The 17,929-nt window shown below is 47.4% G+C and overlaps 1 protein-coding gene across 1 annotated transcript; it reads right to left on the bottom strand.

Moving 5' to 3' along the window:
- Window positions 1–9,971: 9,971 nt before the first annotated feature.
- Window positions 9,972–17,929, bottom strand: LOC141941666 (uncharacterized). The gene is made up of 3 exons (XM_074864635.1): window positions 16,463–17,929; window positions 12,173–12,307; window positions 9,972–10,914 (listed from the first exon to the last, which is right to left on the bottom strand). Exon 1 carries the CDS (start codon window positions 17,927–17,929, stop codon window positions 16,964–16,966), a length of 966 nt encoding a protein of 321 aa, XP_074720736.1. The 3' UTR covers window positions 9,972–10,914; window positions 12,173–12,307; window positions 16,463–16,963.

Below are 17,929 nucleotides of genomic sequence, written 5' to 3' on the forward strand. Positions count from 1 at the left end.
AGTCTCAACTTGATTTATTTCTGTGCAGAAAATTTTAAAAATTTCTAACTTTGGAAGAAAACTAGTTCAGTTGTCCTGACTTGGCTTTAATAAGCTCTTCTGCTGTGCCACTTCATACTCACTACGAGCTGAGCTCGTAGCTTGGCCACACACAACAGCTGTTCTGCCACAGCCAACAGGCAGTGCAGCGGTGATAGAGAGAACTGATGGGGGGGAATTATGTTTAACTAATATCCTACCAAAAATCTCCTCTTGTAAGGAAATGCTGTGGTGACGAGCAAAACCAGGAGTGTCCACCTGTATTGCTCTGTGGGTGTTCATCAGCTGCTGGTAAGCTTTATGCTGAAAGGGCCAGGGGTGAGCTTTATGAGACTTCATCTGAGGGGGGGAAAAATTATTCCTGAGAGAGTCGCCTTGTGGAATGTGCAGCTCTTTGAGGGAAACTGTGGCATTGCCAAAGATGATTTTATGTACCCTTGTGAAATTGTCCTATCCCTACACTGTCACATGAGCACACGGCTACCTATTCATGCCCAGCTGGAGTGAAGGCTCCTTGGAAATGCTGGATTTCTGCTGAGACTGCTACCAGCCCTGGCAGCTGCTCTCCTGCATGGCAGCAACAGTAAGGTAAGCGTGTTGTCTGGTGAAAGGCAGCTGTCAGTTTTCCTCTCAGTCATTGTATAAATCAGCACTGTATAGGTTGTTTAGTGCTTCCAGTTCCTCCAAAACCTTCTCCTCAACTCTCTCCCAGCTGTTAACTAGCTCATTTCTCACAGGCATCAAAACAAAAATAGTGAAAGATAGTGGCTTTGTTGAGGGACCTCTATTTTCCACTGAGTTTGATGGGTTTGGGCAACTGTCTTCAGACAAAGACGTGCCCAGAGGCTGCAATTTAAATAACCTAAATTGGTGGTTGCTTCCGGAAAGTGTTGGCCTTGACCACTTACATTGCAGGTGAACTCCTATTCCTCATCAGAGTCGCAAACCCCATTGCTGGACTCGTGCTGCAGTGGGGTCAACTGGTGTTTGCTTTTCCAGGGGTGGCCTAGAGTCTATCTACAGAGAAATAAAATGTAGCAAACTATCCCCGGCTGATTGAGGGAAGGGAACCAAGACAATAAGTATTTTTAAGTCTAAATTTTCTACTGAAATCTGTTATCTCTGCTGGTTTGTATCCTGCCACCTCTTGCTTTTTAGCACTTGTTGGAGACCAGTGTGGTCTGGAGCACAGATGGTTTTCCTCCAGCCACGGGACAGCTGCAGTTTTTTAATTTATCCAGAAACACAACAGCTGCAGTAGATGAGACAGAATTTCACTTTTCCTGCTGCTGGAGCATTCCCTTTTGGGCCCACCCAAAGACCCGTGCTACTTCAGACTCTATCTGTCCTCTGTAAATAAGTGGGAAGGGACGATAAGAACCTTCTCCATACAACAGAATAGTCTGGAGAATAGAAGTTTCTGCACGTGAGTGCTTGAATAACAGGGTATTTCATTGCTGTGATAAACCTCTGGTAAAGTTCAGGTGGAGCTGGGTACAGGAAAGGGAGTTAAATTTGTGTTATTAGAGACGTGGGAGGAGGAGTGAACCAGCACACACCTTCACAACCAACTTCTCTGTTGCCCAAGGGGACTGAATTTGTCTCTTGCAAAGCTCTGCTGCAGTAGCAGGAGTGTATTTGGCCCCAGGGACAGTGGTTTACCTACCACTGTATAGGAGGCTACTACTGATGGAGTTTGTGTTAACTGCTGCTGATGGATGTACTGGTGATTGCCCTGCATGCAGATCCTCTGTGTTTGTATTTTCAGTGGCTGTTCCTTCGCATTTCAAACCACTGATTTTCCCCAAGAAAACTGTCACAGGTACCTGCTGGAGGCTGCAGCGTGGGTATCTCTTTGCCCCTTCTGTGGCTAGTGCTCAGCCCCCAGCAAAGCAGCAGCTCTCACGCTGTTCCTCATTGCTGTACACAGGGCTGCATGTGAGCAGATAACATCTGACACTTATTTTGGATGAGGTTCTTCATCTCAGCTGACAGAAGGAAAACTTTGCTTGCCAGTCCTGTGTATGCCTGCTTTAGAGCGTGTCCCATGTGAGAGCCTGGGGCTGGGCTTTATTGGTGATGGGTGGTTTAACAAGAAGTGAAGGGAAATGTTCACTGGTGTAATGTCAATAAAATAACTGAAGACCAACAGAAGAGGGAGAAAAGTCATCTAGTGCCTTTTCCTGTGTTACCAATCCTAATGGGTTTCTCTAGCCTGCTTTAAGAACAGCCAAACCCTCCTTGACTTTGCCTAGGGCTGTTAGAATGACCTTCCTGATTTCCACCTGAACCTGCATGGCTGCACTCCAAGGCCACAACTTCCACGTTACCCACAGGAGGTGGAGAACGTGTTACTGCTACCCTGTTCTTCACGTCCTGTCACCGTACTTCCCCTTTATTTTCTTCAGACTAAGCAGCCACCAGTGCTGCAGACCCAGAGGTGTGGGGGAATGAGGAATGCCTGTAACATGAGTAACACCCTACATATCAAAAAATGTCTGAACTTTCTTCGAAACATATGCAGGGCCATTATTTGTTTTGATTTGGCATGGTACCCCAAGTATAGAAAAAGTCTTTTGGAAATGTCAAATTACATCTTTTCCTGTTTCTCCATTATGTGCTGTTGCTACCAAGGCATGAGAATAAGTATCAATAGAAACATGAACATATTTCTGTCGGCCAAACTCATGCACATGAGTAACATCAGTTTGCCAAATCTGTAAGGCTCGCATACCTCTGGGATTAGTACCAAAATACACTGGTGTGTGAGTTCCTTGGCAATCAGGGCAGGCAGCCACAATGGAACGAGCTTCAGTATGAGACAAGCCAAACTGCTGTCGTAAAGCTCGAAATCCTTGGTGAAAAAAATTCATGTGGTAATACAGCTTGTTGCTTTATGTTAGGAACAGCATTCAGAGCCATAGCAGAAACAAGAGCGTCCGCTCTGACATTACCCTCTGTATAAAACCCTGGTAAAGTAGTATGACTACGAATATGCATGACAAAGTAGGGTTCTTTTCACTGTTGAATACTCTTCCAGAGTTCCAGGAGTACTTTAAATAACAATTGATTGTCTGACATAGTTAAAACTACTTTGTCTAGTCGAGCAACTAAGTTCGTTACATATGCCGAATCAGTTACAATATTTACAGGAGAAGTGAAACTAGAAAAGACAACAGCCACAGCACGTAGCTCTACTACCTGTGGAGAGTCCTTCTGATATACCACCTTGTTCTTCCAGTCATGGTTTTCATACCATACTACTGCTGCTTTACTTGTTTTTCCTGAACCATCTGTAAAAAGAGTAAGGCCGTTCACTGGTTCTGGTTGGCTTAAATTTTTCTGACCAAATGGTACTTCTCAAGCAAATTTCAGCAGCGGGTGTGATGGCAGGTGATATGATATCTGTCCCTGAAAGCCCGCCATGGCTGCTTGCAGCTCATAATTATTCACCAGACACCATTCAAAATACCAATTTTGAACAGGTAAAATAATTGTAGCTGGGTCACGCGCTGTTAGTTCTGAACATCATTTTCTGGCTTTTATGATTACATCAGGAATAAGCTCAAACAGTCCAGGAGCAGTTTTTCGTGGTCAGAATGACAGAAACATCCATTCCAAAATATGTAATGGGTCATCCCACTCAGGATTCCACTGCACTAAAGCACCAAATGGCACAGTTTTGTTAATTAGTATAAAGAGTTGTACCAATTGAGACAGATCTATTCGAGAAACAAATTTCTCGTGTATAGATGTTCCACCATGTGAATTACATTTAATGCTTCCTTATTTAATATTCTGGGTTCTGTTGGATCACTGGAATTTTTTTAATAATTCCAATAATGGTTGCAATTGTGAATTGGTCAGTCTGAGATAGGGCCTGATCCAACTCAAGGATCCCATTAATTTCTGTACATCATTAAGGGTTTTAACTTCAAGGTTAAGTTTCACAGGTTGAGGCATTACCTGCTTACCTGTAACTGTCATTCCTAGATATTTCCAGGGTTCTACCTTTTGTACCTTTTCAGGGGCAACAACCAATCAATATTGTTGTAATGAATCTCTGACCAAATTCTCCATGTCGTTCAACTGCTCTTTGCTGTTTGATGCTAACAGGATGTCATCCATGTAATGGTAACAATAGCTAGTAGGGGATTTTTCTCTCACAGGTGACAAAGCCTGGGCTACAAACCATTGACAAATTGTTGGCAAATTTTTCATGCCTTGTGGTAAAACCTTCCATTGATACCTGTTTGAAGGTTCCGCATGATTTACAGAAGGTACAGAAAATGCAAATTTCTCTTTGTCTTGGGACGCCAAAGGTATAGTAAAGAAACAGTCTTTTAAATCCATCACAATAATTTCCCAATCCATAGGAATCAGGCAGGTGAGGGTAGGCCCGGTTGTAGGGCTCCCATCGTAGCCATGACAGCATTAATTTGCTGTACGTCATGTAAAAATTGCCATTTTCCTGATTTCTTTTTGATTACAAACACTGGGGTATTCCATGGGCTATGAGAAGGTTCAATATGTCCAGCAGCTAGCTGGTCTGTCACCAATTCTTGCAGGGCTTTTAATTTCTCAATTGGCAGGGGCCACTGATCCACCCATACAGGGTTATTTGTTAACCAGGTTAATGCAAGTGTGGGTTGTTTAACACCCTGCAACACAGTGGCCCCCGTCAAAAATCCGTAGTGATTTTTACGCCCCACTGGGATAAACAATCACATCCCCACAAAGTTAAAGGTGTTACTGTAACTTAAGGTCGAACTGTGGCTCTCTACCCCTCAGGATTCACAATCATGACTGGAAGAGCAGAGAGCTCACAATGAGACATTCCTCCCAACCCCACAATTTCTGTGTCTGCTATCACTGTGGGCTAGTTAAGTGGCCAGTCGGTGTGACAGACAATAGTTACATCTGCTCCAGTGTCCAGAAGTCCACGAACTTCAGCAGAGGGAGGATGACTGTCTCGGTTGTAGATGGTGCATTTCATGGACAGACAATGCACCTCTATGGGTTGTGACTAAAAGGCCATCGGTGATCCAGTTGATCCGAAGTTGTCATCCCCACGGAGGCGCTGCTCTGCTTTTGGGACACAACTCAGAAAGGGTGTAAGTTGAGCAATGCGAGTGCCTTTTGGAATGGTTACTGGTGGGTAAGGAGTAGAAATCATAGCACAAATTTGTCCAGTAAAATCGGCATCAATAATTCCCACATGCACAATTAATCCATTCAAAGTGCTGCTAGATCTCCCGATTAATAAGGCACTCAACCCCCATCCTATAGGTCCTTGTGCATCGAGCGGCACTTTAACAATGTCTTTTGTTAAAAGTGTTACTGTGTCGGCGGTGGATACATCCAATCCTGCTGACCTGACAGTTTCGGCTGTGAGCCGCTCACAGAGGGGTGGTGAGGAGCCCCTGATGTGCGGGAGGGATTTTGTATCTCTTGGGCTCTTTTTCCCATTTCCCTGGAGAGGCTGTCCACTGGCATGAAATTTAGACCGACACTGTGTAGCGAAATGACGGAGTTTCCCACAACAGTTGCAGGTTATTCCTGCAGAGCTGTTTGCTGTGCTTTTTGAGGACTTATTAACAGGGCAGCTGGCTTTAACGTGGCCTGTCTGGTTACATCTAAAACATCTTTGTGGCTTATCTTTTAGTGCTGTAGCAAGGGTGGCAACCATATGTTCCACAGTGACAACTTTAGAATACGCAGCAACCGTATCAGGTACAGAGGGATCTCTGGGTAAAGCTTCGATAATTTTTTGACAGTCCTCATTAGCATTATATTTTGCCAATTGCTTGCACAATATTTGTTGCAATGCCTCTTTTGACCCTTTAGAAATTGCATTCCATAACTTCCGCCCTACTTCTTGCCACGCTGATGCACTGGATGCAGTGGCTGCAGTAGCTTCAAATCCTTGCATCTTACTCCACATAAGCATTCTCTTTAAACCTTGGTCTGTGGTTTTTACCCATTTTCTTTTCAATAGGGCCTTCCATGTGGACAATATTGTTTCTTCCTCTTTTGTTATTTGTTGGCCCATAACTATAGTCCCGTTCTTGGTGGCTCCCCTTATTAGGTGTCGAAGTTCAGGTCTGGACCAGGCAGATTCCCACTGCTCTCAGCTTCACCGGGCTCCGTCTCCGCTGCATGTCGTCCTGCAGCCTACACAGAGTCTCTCTGTGTCAAAATCGCCTTCTCGCTTCTTTGTCAGAATCACGTCGGCTTATCACGTCGGGGTCACCATTTGTCACGGTAGAGACGGACACGACAAGCGATTGATGTAGACAAAATGTCCTAAACTTTATTATCTACGCTCTTCTTTTATATATGCTTTACAAAGCCGTGTGTTCATTTAATTGGTTAAACAGTTGGTTTTCAGCATTGCTATTGGTTGGCTTTTACTCTTCTTCTCTGCTCCTTAGTACGTGCAGAATTGTGATTCCTCCATCCTACTCCCTTGCTCACAGTTCCTTTTCTCTTGTTTAGTTCAGCAAACATCTCCCTTTCCAAGGGTACACTGGAATCTTGTCAAGGCCAAATTCTTCTTCAATCAGGCTGGTGGCAGATCCGCTGCCTTCCCCAACAAGAATCCTTTCTCTGCAGCTGACAGACATGGTTTGGGTGTCTAGTGCCAGATGGTGTCTATGGGGCTAGTCTTGGAAAGACAGATGCTTTCATATACAAATACAGGAAGATCTCTACTGCTGGGAATCAGCAGATTTCTTGCACTGTGCCAAAGTGAACTTGAATCCTGATACACTTGAAAAGCAGCACGGCAGTGATCCGGCAGAGGCCTGCTGATCCAAACCCTGTGCCATTTGGTAGCTCACCTCACTTTCTTTGGATGTCCTAAGGTGCTGCTTTTCTCTCTTTGGTTTTTAGGAGAGTTGGAAGATGCCTACTAGTGTTTCAAATGTTTTTACTGTAAAATATTGCAATGAGACGAGAGTCCTCAAATCCTTGTTTAGGCAAAGCCTCTCAGTATTGGGAGGAGCTTCTCTGGGAGAGAAAGACTTCATTTGCAGAACTGCAAAATCAAACGTGGTAATATTAAATGTAAATGAATTTTCACCTTCAGCAATGTTTTTAGGAATCACTTCTTGTCTGAAGAAGTCTCCAGCTGTTTTTGAGGGCTGGATGTATGCTTTATCATGTGCCTTGCAGTATTAATCTAAAGCTAGTTTCTGATGAATTTGAAATGTCGCTATTCAGATCTCTTGGAGTGGAAAATAATCTATGTTCTGTGTTAATTCTTTGCAGTGTTTACAGTGTCTAATGGGTATGCTTTAGCATTTTAGGGTGAAGAGACTTATTTCTATCAAAAGTAATGCTTTTCCTTACTTGGTAATGTTACTCCAGGGGCACAGTGTGGATGATGGAAAAACTTGCCAAGTGGATGAACAGTTAAAAGTGACTTCTACCTGCAAAGAAGCATATGCAAAATTTCTCCTGAAAAGAGAGCAGTCTTAGCAGTTCTTTTAGTCTGTGCTAAAGGTATTGGTAGGGGGGAGGATAGTCTAATTCAAGGCTTTCCCTTGCTGAGATGACAGTGAAGTATTTTTATAGAGAATTACTGCAGATTGCTTTCAGATGCTATTTTGAACAAGCATTTGCAACTTGGCAAGATGGGATGGACTCATGCATTGTGTTCCTCTGCTGTGACTAGTCCAGAGATACTATTAGTAGTGTGTCTGGGGTTTGGGTTGGGTTTTTTTCCTTTCCTTTGTTTTTTCTTCTTGATTCTGACAAGGTGCTTTGGCTGGGTAAGGAAAGAAACTTTAATCTTAAAGCTAATTGTATTTCAAGAGACTAAAACTTACTGTTGTTGAGAACTGCTTGTGGAGCCCCCCCAACTTTATACAAAGGTGTCACACGTGTGGGAAGGTGCCTCTGGTGGCCTCCAGCCTTCCTTTTGAAGCAGACCTATTGCCAATGCTAGATCACGGCAGCTGGGGCTTTCATATACAAATACAGGAAGATCTGTACTGCTGGGAATTGGTAGCTTTCTTGCACTGTGCAAGAAACCTCCAAGGATGGAGATCCTTGACTCTCTCGGTAAATGTCCCAAGACACACCACCCTCCTGGGTGAGAAACTTTCCTTATGTGTGAGCCTCCCAAGCTGCAATCCGTGGCTGCTGTCACTTGCTGCATTGTCTGACACTGCAGGAGTTTGGCTCTCTCATGTCTGTAACTGCTTTTCAAGCAGTCACAGGCTCCTGGCAGATGCCCCCTCTGCCACCAGACTACCCAAGCCCAGCTCCTTCCCCTCACAGGCACTGTTCTCCAGGCCCCTAACCATTCCTGCAGACTCTGCTGGCCCCTCTCCTGTTTCCTCACATCCCTCCTGAACTGGAGGACCTAATACTGGACACAAACCCTGGTGAGGCCTCACCAGCCCTGAACAGTGGGGATAAAAATCACTCTTCTGGCTCTGCTAGCCACATGGCTCCTAGTGTAGCTCATTTGTCTTATCTGCAGTGAGAACACGCTTCTGGCTAGTGGTCAGCCTCTTGTCTGCTGTAACCCCAAGCCCTTCTCAGCAGGGTTGCTGCCCAGCTTGAATCTCCCAGCCTGGCTGAATGCATTGGTCTGTGTCACCCCCACGCAGAGAGCTCTGCTCATCTCCTTCTTGAACACCACAAGGTGCTACTTCTCAAGTTGACTGAGGCCTTCTGGGCAGAAGGTCTGTCATTTGTTATGGTAGCCATCTCCCCAGCTTAGTGACACCCATGGCTACTTGTGCTCTTCACCTGAGATGGAACCAAGTTAAACTCTTGGTGTTATAATAGATGTATAAACCAAGTGGAGAGAGTATTTCTGTCTTGATCTGTGTATGACAAGACAACCATGTAAACAGGTTTTAGGTGACTCCAACAGGACTAACTGTTTGCTGAGAGATACTGCTCTGTGCTCGGCAGTGAAACCAAGCACAGAAATGCAGGGAAGGCTGGCCCTAAAGCCATGCTTAGTGCTGATGCTGATTTCTCCTGACATTGCTTCCTGGTGCCTTGATTGTTCCCAGATCAATAAATTGATCTGTTGGGTTTTAGTGTACTTTGTATGATTGTGTTTCTTAGCCTAATTTGGCACTGACTTTTTCTGCTGTCATTCAATTGATGGTTATTGCATTAAGGCAATACTTCTCTGTTCCACCACCCTTGCTTCTCATCTCCCCTTCTTTCTGTCCCACCCCTTTGGTCTTCAACCTTTCTTTCACATCTCCCTTCTTCACTTCCCAGTCCTATGCTCACAATACTCTGTATCTGATCCTTTCCTTCCACCATTCCTTTTTGTGTTCATCTTGCACCATCCACCCTTACTGCAGAATTGGCTTCTCTGATGGCTTTGCTCCATCAGCAGTGTCTGCTCCATTCCTGACAGAGCCTGTGCCCTCTGCAAGGCAGCCTGGGGGACCTTTCTAGGGGCCTGGCCAACTCTTTCCCTGTGCCCAGCAGGTGTGAAACACTGCTCTGGCAACAAATGTATGGATGCTATGCATCAAGGGCAACACTGTCTTTTAGGTGATGGCAGAGGATTGCAGCTTTGGGTGAGTTGTGACAGATGCATCAACATAGAACTGAAGTATCTTAATTGTGGGGACAGGCTCTGTCAGTTTGAGTGCTGTCTGACAGACCAGCATGGTGCTCTCATCTGTTAACTCACATGTCCCTGCCATTAAGCACCAGAAAATGCAAAGCCGCTCCCCTTCTAGCATCTCCCCATTCCTCTGTTGACATGGGTGGCTTCTTGGCCCAAGCAGGGGAGGTTCTTTGGGGCTCTCACTCCCCCATGCTGCACTGCCCCATAGGGATGCTTGGTGCAAGCACTGTCCAGGTTATGACCCTCCTTGTTTATGAACTTTCTCTGCTTCGCAGGAGACACCATTTCCAAGCTGTGAAATTGCAGTTGACACAAATGCTTTTGACAGAGACAGGTATTTTATTACAGATACTGTAGCCTGACAAATGCCTCATAACCAAGAGACCATCCAGGAATGTACAGCAGTAATTTAATCCTCCTCACAGTGCAGCTCGGGTGCTCAGACTGGAAATCTTGGTTATTTACAAATCACCCAGGAACTTCATGTACAAAGGATACACAAAGAGGCACAGGTACATGCTGATTTAAAAGAGAAAATGTCTGTCTGGGCATTTTGGGAGGAGAGGGGCACCAAAGCCTTCCTTTAGGGTCAAGCGCAAAAGGTTCTGAATTAAAACACTACAGATGATGCCGTGGGGAGGGGGGTATAATTCTGACTAGGATTCATTTGACAACAGTGACTTTTCCTTAATTTCTTTATGTACAGATCCTTGAAAAACAGAAATAACCCTAAACTCTTACAGCAACTTTCCTCCCCCTTTTACCTTCCAGTGCAAATATCTTCCTCTGCATGGACTTGGCATGCTGAACTGAAGCATCTGATCCTGAGCCATCTCCATTCTCTGAGATCTGTTTCCTTTTCAAATCTCTCTGTTGGGCGGCATGGGAGAACAGCTTGTTGAACCGGTAAAACATGACAGTCAGATTTTGAAGAATCAGACTTCTGTGCCTGGAATCCTGACTTTAGTTTTCCCTTCACTTCTGCTTCTTTGAGTAAGTAACTGAAGGGTGTTGGTGGCAGGTGGGCAGTCATACAGAGGAGTCTTTGGTGGACTTCAACTGCATAATGTTGCCCCTGCTAACAAATGGGTAAGCTGTGCAAAGACACCCAGCTGCTACTGTAAATCCCAGACTGTACCAAGCACAAAATAGAGACCAGCTGTATCCATGTTGGGAAGATTATAGATGGATGTGGGAAGGTGGTTTAGGTCATATGGTATGCTGGCTGCATAAGCGCACAGAGACATACGTGCAACATACCCCTGTAAATTAAATAATCATGTTGTTATTTTGAGATGTAGCATAGAGTGAATAACAAAATAAATGTTAGGCCTTACTAATCAAATAACTTGCACCCAGATTTATTGGTATAAGTTATCTTGGGTAGCACATAGGTAATAATTACTGGCATTCATAAAGTTTTCATGTATTACCTAGTCATGCAAGGCCCTAGCTCTGTGGTTGTGAATTGCATCCAGCAAACCTCTTGGTTGTTACTTTTAAGAATAAGAGAGTCTCCTCTGTGATTTCAGTGATGTCTGCCCTTCAAACAGAAGCAAAGTAGTCGAAGCCTTCATTTGTGATCAGATCTGACCCATGGTATGCAATTATATTGTGCAAGCTGGCGTTGTGATGCCAAATCCCCTCTGTGAGAGCAGAGCCTGCTGCACACCTCAGAACAGCCAGGGGAAATTGTTCTGTGTGTGCTGTGTGTAATCTGATCTGGAGATTATTAAGCACCTCCACGGGTGGCCCTCCACATACCTCTGCAGAGGAGCTGTTCAGGCGAAATCACTCCCCAGCTCTCTGCCAGCACCCTTATTCCAGCCTAGGTTTTCTGTTGGGTTATTTTTCCCCAACTGTTTTCCATTAGGCTGTGTTTTTCATTAAGCAGCTAAATTGGCCGTGCTCAGTAAGCCTTTCTGCAGGCCTTTGTCTTCCAAATGTATTAAAGAAACATAGCTGTGCTGTGCATTACAGCTGCTCAAATAAAAATATTTCCTGTGGCACAAGAGAAGGTGTTGTGCTTAGCCTTGTGAGTTTGGATGGTTCAAACTCATGCTGGCTTCATGTTTGCAGATTTTACCCTTCCTCCCTCTCTAAACAATCTCTCATTTTATAACTAAGATTTTTTTTTTTTTTAAAGTATCCCCTTTTCCTACTTCAGTGTTAAAAGAAATATTTAGTCCACCATCAAGGACTGCAAACTGCAGCAAGGGACCGTTCTGTTCAGAAGAAGAGAGAGATCACTTCATACATACAGAAGAGGGAGCAGTTGTTTAAGCCCCGTGGTCCTTTCCTGCTGCTGTAGGAGGCCTAGAGCATTTTTCACAGGTTTTTTTTGTTTCTAATTATTGGTTATTCCACTTGTATGAGTAAGCAACTCACTTCATGTAAGGCCCAGGTAACTGGAGATCAGAAGGAAACGCATGCTCCACTTAGTGGCAGTGCATGCTGCCCACCCAAGTGAAACCTAGTGAAGCCTTCATCCATAAATAGCATGCTAGAACAATGCATTACCTGTCATCAGGAACAGCAGACCTGCAATGTGCTGAGTGAGGCTTTCCTCGCAAAAGCTGACTGCTGCCACAATGCACCCTCAGAGAAGAACAGCTGCAGTCATGCCCAGGAATCCAGCCATGATCCTTCTCAAGTCTGTTTCCACCAAACCCAAGAAACGAAGAGTGGGTGTTACAACGGACAAGCCTTCCACTACAGGAGGAAGTGGAGGGACACCTAGAAATAGCCACGAGTGCAGCTGGCTGTGCCAGGTGGACCCACAGTAGGAGTAATCCCAGATTTAGGAGTGAAGAAAGTGATACTCTAGCAAGGCTGTTACAAACTAGCAGTTTTGTAGTTGTGCTATAAACTTCCCACTGTCATATGAAACATATTCAAATGGCTTCAGCCATATGACCTTCAGGATATGGGTGCAGCATGATTTTATGGAGAAACACTGTGATACACTCTTTGTTCTCTATTTCCTTCTAGAGTTTAAATTTGAGTAACTTGGATGGACAGAAATGATCCAGTTTCTAAATGCCAAGGAGTTTCCACGCAGACAGGTTCTGCCATAATTGTTTAGCATGTGGCTGCTGTCATCAGGTTCTGACACATCTCCTGCTGGATTTTTTCCAGTGACACTAGAACGCAGGTTTTCAATCTGGTTGCTACTCACCCCTGGAGAGGCAAGGGGAGACGTGATCTGCCTGTGAAAGGTGACTAAGAGCAGGTTACATTCAACAAGCTTAAAAACCCTTGTGTGTTGGTGTTCCCACTCTCCTAGACCAACTGTAGTGGCCTGCAAGTAAAAATGAGGGTGAAGATTGTTGATGACTGAGCCCTGGTGGGATCCTGCCTCCTCAGCTCCCTCCTCTGCAAACTAGTGTCTCATTGCTGCATTTTCCACATGAAAGGGAGAGCATGAGCCACAGTCCTTGACATGGAAGAATGGGCCATGCTAAACACTTACAGAGCAGACACCATTCATCCTGGTGGATCATCTTCATCAGGTTGAAGGGGACACTGAGAAAGTGTACTGGCTGGGAAAAGTGGTAGCTGATAGCAGCGCACCTCTGAGCAATGCCTGCTGGAGAGGAAGATGAGGCGTTCCCATACCAGGTAATGAAAACCAGCACTGGTTTTCCCTCCCAGCTCTGGGAATTACCCCCCTTTCCTGCAGCTAGTCCTTGTTGCCTGCCCACCTCCTCCCCATCCTTTTGCCATCTGCTTGGCTCCTGCCCACCCTTTCTCCTCTGAGTAATCAGCTCTGTCCAGCTTCTCCCAGTACCAGCACCCATGTCCTGGATCCTCCAGAGACCACCGATGGCCATCAGCACTTGTAAAACATTACCTATTACACAGGAGCCTGACTTCTTCCCTCCCCTTTGCCCCTTCCAAAAGGGTACTGCTTCTCTCTGAAAGACACAGGTGAGCATTTCCACACAGAGATGTAGAAACATGGGGAATACTTACTACTAGGCTGCCAAGCAAAGGCAATCAATGTTCTTCCTCTCACACTATACTCCTGTCTCTCCTGGCAAAGACAAAACCTTTCCAGAAAAGGCTTGCACTACATCAAGAGAAACAATACTCTGACTAATGCAAAATTGCAGGCAGGAACCCTGCCTGCTGGGAACTGGCTATCACTAACTTCTCCCAGGCAGCCCGTGCTGGCTGGCGGCAGTGCTGGCTGAGCCATGGAAGTGGCAGGGGAGGGAGAAGAGGGGGAAGGTGGGCTGGAACTCATGCAGGCTTTAGTTTCTGCAAGAGGAGAGGGCAGGAAAAAAAAAAAAAAAAAAAAAAAGAAGAAAGAAAAAGCAGTGCAGGGCTCTGGCTGGATTCTAGTTGTCACATGCTGTACCACCAACCAGTACCCCTAAAGGGCCACCATCTGGCATATGCCATGGAGACGTGCAGTACTGTGCCCCTGCAGTCATCACTGCCCTGGGGCATCATTTCCCTTAAAAAAAGGCATTTTTGCCTTGGGCATTCCTTACAGAGCAAATGCCAGCATGAGCTGTCACTGGCACCTTGCTCCTTGGTGTGACACCATGGAGGTGGCTGCTTTAAAAGGCAGTCTTGGGCCATGTATCCACTTACAGATAAATGAAGCATGCAGTGCAAAGGGTCTTATCCTGCATGGGTGTCCCTCTTTGAGGCAGGGTGCTGGGTGCTTGGGAGGGTGCAGCTGGGCTTGCTCAGCTGAATGGGGAGCAACCAGCAAAAGACATCCCAGAGCAGATGGAGTTGATGTGGGATGCCACAAGGAAGTGGCACCCAAGAGATGCCGGCTGTGGTCAGGAGGGGCTGAGGAATGGACAGATGCTCTGGGGAGGTGTTAAAGCGGAGGACAACATGGAAGAAACCAAGTCTTCAGACTGTTGACATCATTCTGGAAAGATTTATTTCCTATTTTCTGTGAAGCACAATGCAAAAGCCTCATGTCTGAGGAGAGGGGAAAGATGCCCAGGCTGCACTGCTGCTTTTTTACTCTCATAAGTGTCATCCTTAAAAGTCTGAGGCTTAGCTCTTCTCCCTGGACATCAGGAGTGACTGGAACAGGAGTGTACCATTATGGAACTTGTGTACATGGGCCTCCCACATCTGGAGCCAGCTGGACCCTCTAAATTTAAACTTCCCTTCATACACTTTCCTTGGGGCACATCTTACAACCACAACCAATCTGCCCTGGGACTGACACAAACCACAGCTGTTCCCCTGACCAAGGTAGCCTTCAGCATTCCTGAAAGCACTTGCCTGCCTCCATGTCTGATCCCACTGGGCTCGAACATGTGCTCTGTGGCCACAATATGGACACTCATCCTCTCACAGCGGCTCCATTCCCATAAGTGAAAGGGACAGGCTGGCCCCAGGCCACACCTTCCCCTCACCCCAGCACTGGCAGATGCAGCGCTTCGCCCTTTTATCTGGCATGAAAAGATGACAGAAGGGTAAGAAGAGGTCTCCAACTGCAGCAAATTGCATTGGTGTCACCTGGCTGGAGCCAGCTGGAGCCGGTCAATGCATGCCAGCTGAGGAGGCAGCCCTCCCGCTTCAAGCAGTGGCCAGGATTTAGGGCTGTAGAGCACAAAGTGGCACTTCGGATCTATGCAGCAGGATAGATGGGTTGTGAGCACAGCTTGAAATAACAAGACATCCAGCCTCAGCAGGGTATTTTCTGTGGCTGTGGGGTGCCACTGACTACACCTGGGGCTTGTGATCCCTGGAGGCAGAGCAGTCAAATGTCACAGCTGGTCCCCCACCATCACCAGAACTCTTAAAGCAAGAGCATTGGCTGAACTGCCACAAAAATGTTTAACACCCAAATTATGTTTTACTGAATTCATTTGACCTTTCTGAGCTGTGCTGAAGGCCCAGTCTGCCTCTCTGCAGAACACAGCTCAACTGTCCTACTGTATTCACATCTAAGGAATAAGAGGAAAAAGAGAAAGTGGGACGAGTTGCCCCAAAGCTTGGGGAAGAAAATGATTTTCAATACCCATTTGATCCAACCTGTTTCTGAAGGCAGTGGAGGGCCCACCTCTCAGCTCCATCTGTCTCTCTTAACAAGAAGGGACACAGACACCCGTGGAGAAACCCGTGGGCATTTTTATAAGAACAGAAGCAGCACAGGCAGCTGCTATGGATAGAAAACAGGATTTAAAGGGAAAAATAACCCTGCTTGCCTCATTCATAACCATTTCAGAATTTGGCAAGGACATAACATGGGAACAATTATGTCCCATTTCCCCTCTAATGAGATAAAAATGAAGACTGAGGGGCAAGAGCAGGTGGGTGACGAGGTTATCGGTGGTCCCCAGCAGGATGTCTGTTATTCTTTCTGGACAGAGCTCAAACTCCCTGACATTTCCTTCTGTAACTCATTCAGAGCTGCTGCTACTCCCATACTTGTCACAGAGCCCAGTCCCCTTGGATCGGCTCTCAGAGCATTTGTGTCAGCCCTGTCCAGCTAATCTATACCTGCTGCCTGTCCTGGCTCTTCTGCAGGAGAAATCAGCACAGCATGCACCCTAAACCTTGGTCGCATGCCAGGAAAAATCACAGTAGCCTGAATCCAATTCTAGCAGGTTTGAGGCCGTTTTACTTGTGAGAGAAGTCATAAAAATGAAGCCAAGGACAGGGATGCATGGCCTGGGGCACCTGGCGGGACAAATGCACCGACAGACACTATGCAATTTCACAGCCATCACTGCTACACCTGCCAGAGCTCAATCCCCTCAGCTCCTTCTCTGCTCCAATAATCACAAGTTGAAATGAGGCCATGCCCAGCTCCCCATCCCCACGCACCTTCTCAATGGAGAGGATGGTCTCCCATGCCAACATCCTTGGAAAGGTAGGCAGCGGTGGTGAGCAGACGGTGCATCTTTGTGCCCAAAGTCCCCCCTCACTGCACTCTTTATTTCACCCATCAGTCACTGGCATCAGGAGGTGGTGGGAAAAGCCATGCCTGGTTCACCAGCCCAGAGCCCAAGAGGTGCCCTAGGACCCACACACCACAGAGCCGTGCTACAGGGGTTGCACATCTGGGGAGAAGGGTTCCCACAGCTGTCTGGCACTTGTTCCCTGCACAGAGAGGATGGGGGGCACGGCCAGGGATGGAGGCAAGCACCCACATGTCTCCGCCACTCTGGAAACCTGTGTGGAGGACAGCAATGGAAGCGGGACTGGCAGCACTAGTGTAAGAGGAGAGGGGATGCACACTTTATCCTGCAGGGGCATGCACAACACTCCAAAAAGTCACAAAATAAGGCAAAGTGGTCCTGCAGGTGAGTGGAAGGTGTTGCCCAGTCAGGCTGTGCTGGATGGGTGTGCACAAATGATGCACCAATGGTGCAGGGGACTGGCAGGTGCACAGCATAGTGCAGGTGTGGGGACACCTGTAACACACGGTTTCCATGCCTCACTGGGGAAGGACAGATGCCCCACAAAAGCCAGCAATGGCCCCAGGAGCTCCAGCAAGAGCTGGCACAAGAGGCTGCAGGCAACTGGGCAATTCTGGGATCCCAGCAGGTTCCCAGTTTTGTGCACTGGGGCAGGGAGCCCCAGGTTTCCACGCACCAAGGTGTGGGGAAGTGCCCTGTCCCAAGCTAGAGACCAGGGACTGGGCACTAGCGGGAAGGGAGGTGGTCCTCGGTGCACGGGGACAGCATGGGGGGATCCTTGGGCTCCGGGTGCTGCAGGGTCCCCCAGCTGCATGCACAGAGGGACTGGCTCTGAGGGGGGTCCCCAGTTGGTGAATTTGCGGGTCCTGAGCTCCATACGCGGGTCCGGGGACGGACTGCGGTTCCCGTGCCAAGGGGCTGGCTCTGAGGGGTGCCGGCTGCATGCTCGGGCGCTGTCTTTTTTGGGGAGGATCCCCGTGAAACGTCCGTGGGGCTGGCTTTTAGGGTCCCCGGCTGCAAGCACAGGGGCTGAAACCGGGGTGTTCCCGAGCCGGCAGCGTCGCTCACCCCTGCGGACGAGGCTGTCAAGAAGGGAGTCGATGCACGGGTAGCAGCGGGTCCGCCTCAGCCCGGCGTGCGTGGCGAGGAGCGGGGAGCGAAACAGCGAAGCGGCGAAGCGGCAGGGACGGCCGCTGGGCGCCCTCGCAAGAGCTGTCGGTGCCACCGCGGATCGTTCTCGTACAGTGATCAATGCCGTGTGCCGCTGGCAGCAGCCCCAGGGCACCGCCCGCTGCCCCGGTTGGGACACCCTGCCCCCCCAACCCGCCGGACCTCGCGTGGGGCGGGGCGGGGCGGGGCGGGGCGAGTACAT

This window comes from Strix uralensis, chromosome 3 (genome assembly GCF_047716275.1).
Source record: "Strix uralensis isolate ZFMK-TIS-50842 chromosome 3, bStrUra1, whole genome shotgun sequence".
Classification (NCBI taxonomy): domain Eukaryota; kingdom Metazoa; phylum Chordata; class Aves; order Strigiformes; family Strigidae; genus Strix; species Strix uralensis.

Bases quoted from the DNA above. Each gene is read 5' to 3' on its own strand.
- LOC141941666 (XM_074864635.1), bottom strand. From the start codon at position 17,929: ATGTACTCGCCCCGCCCCGCCCCGCCCCGCCCCACGCGAGGTCCGGCG.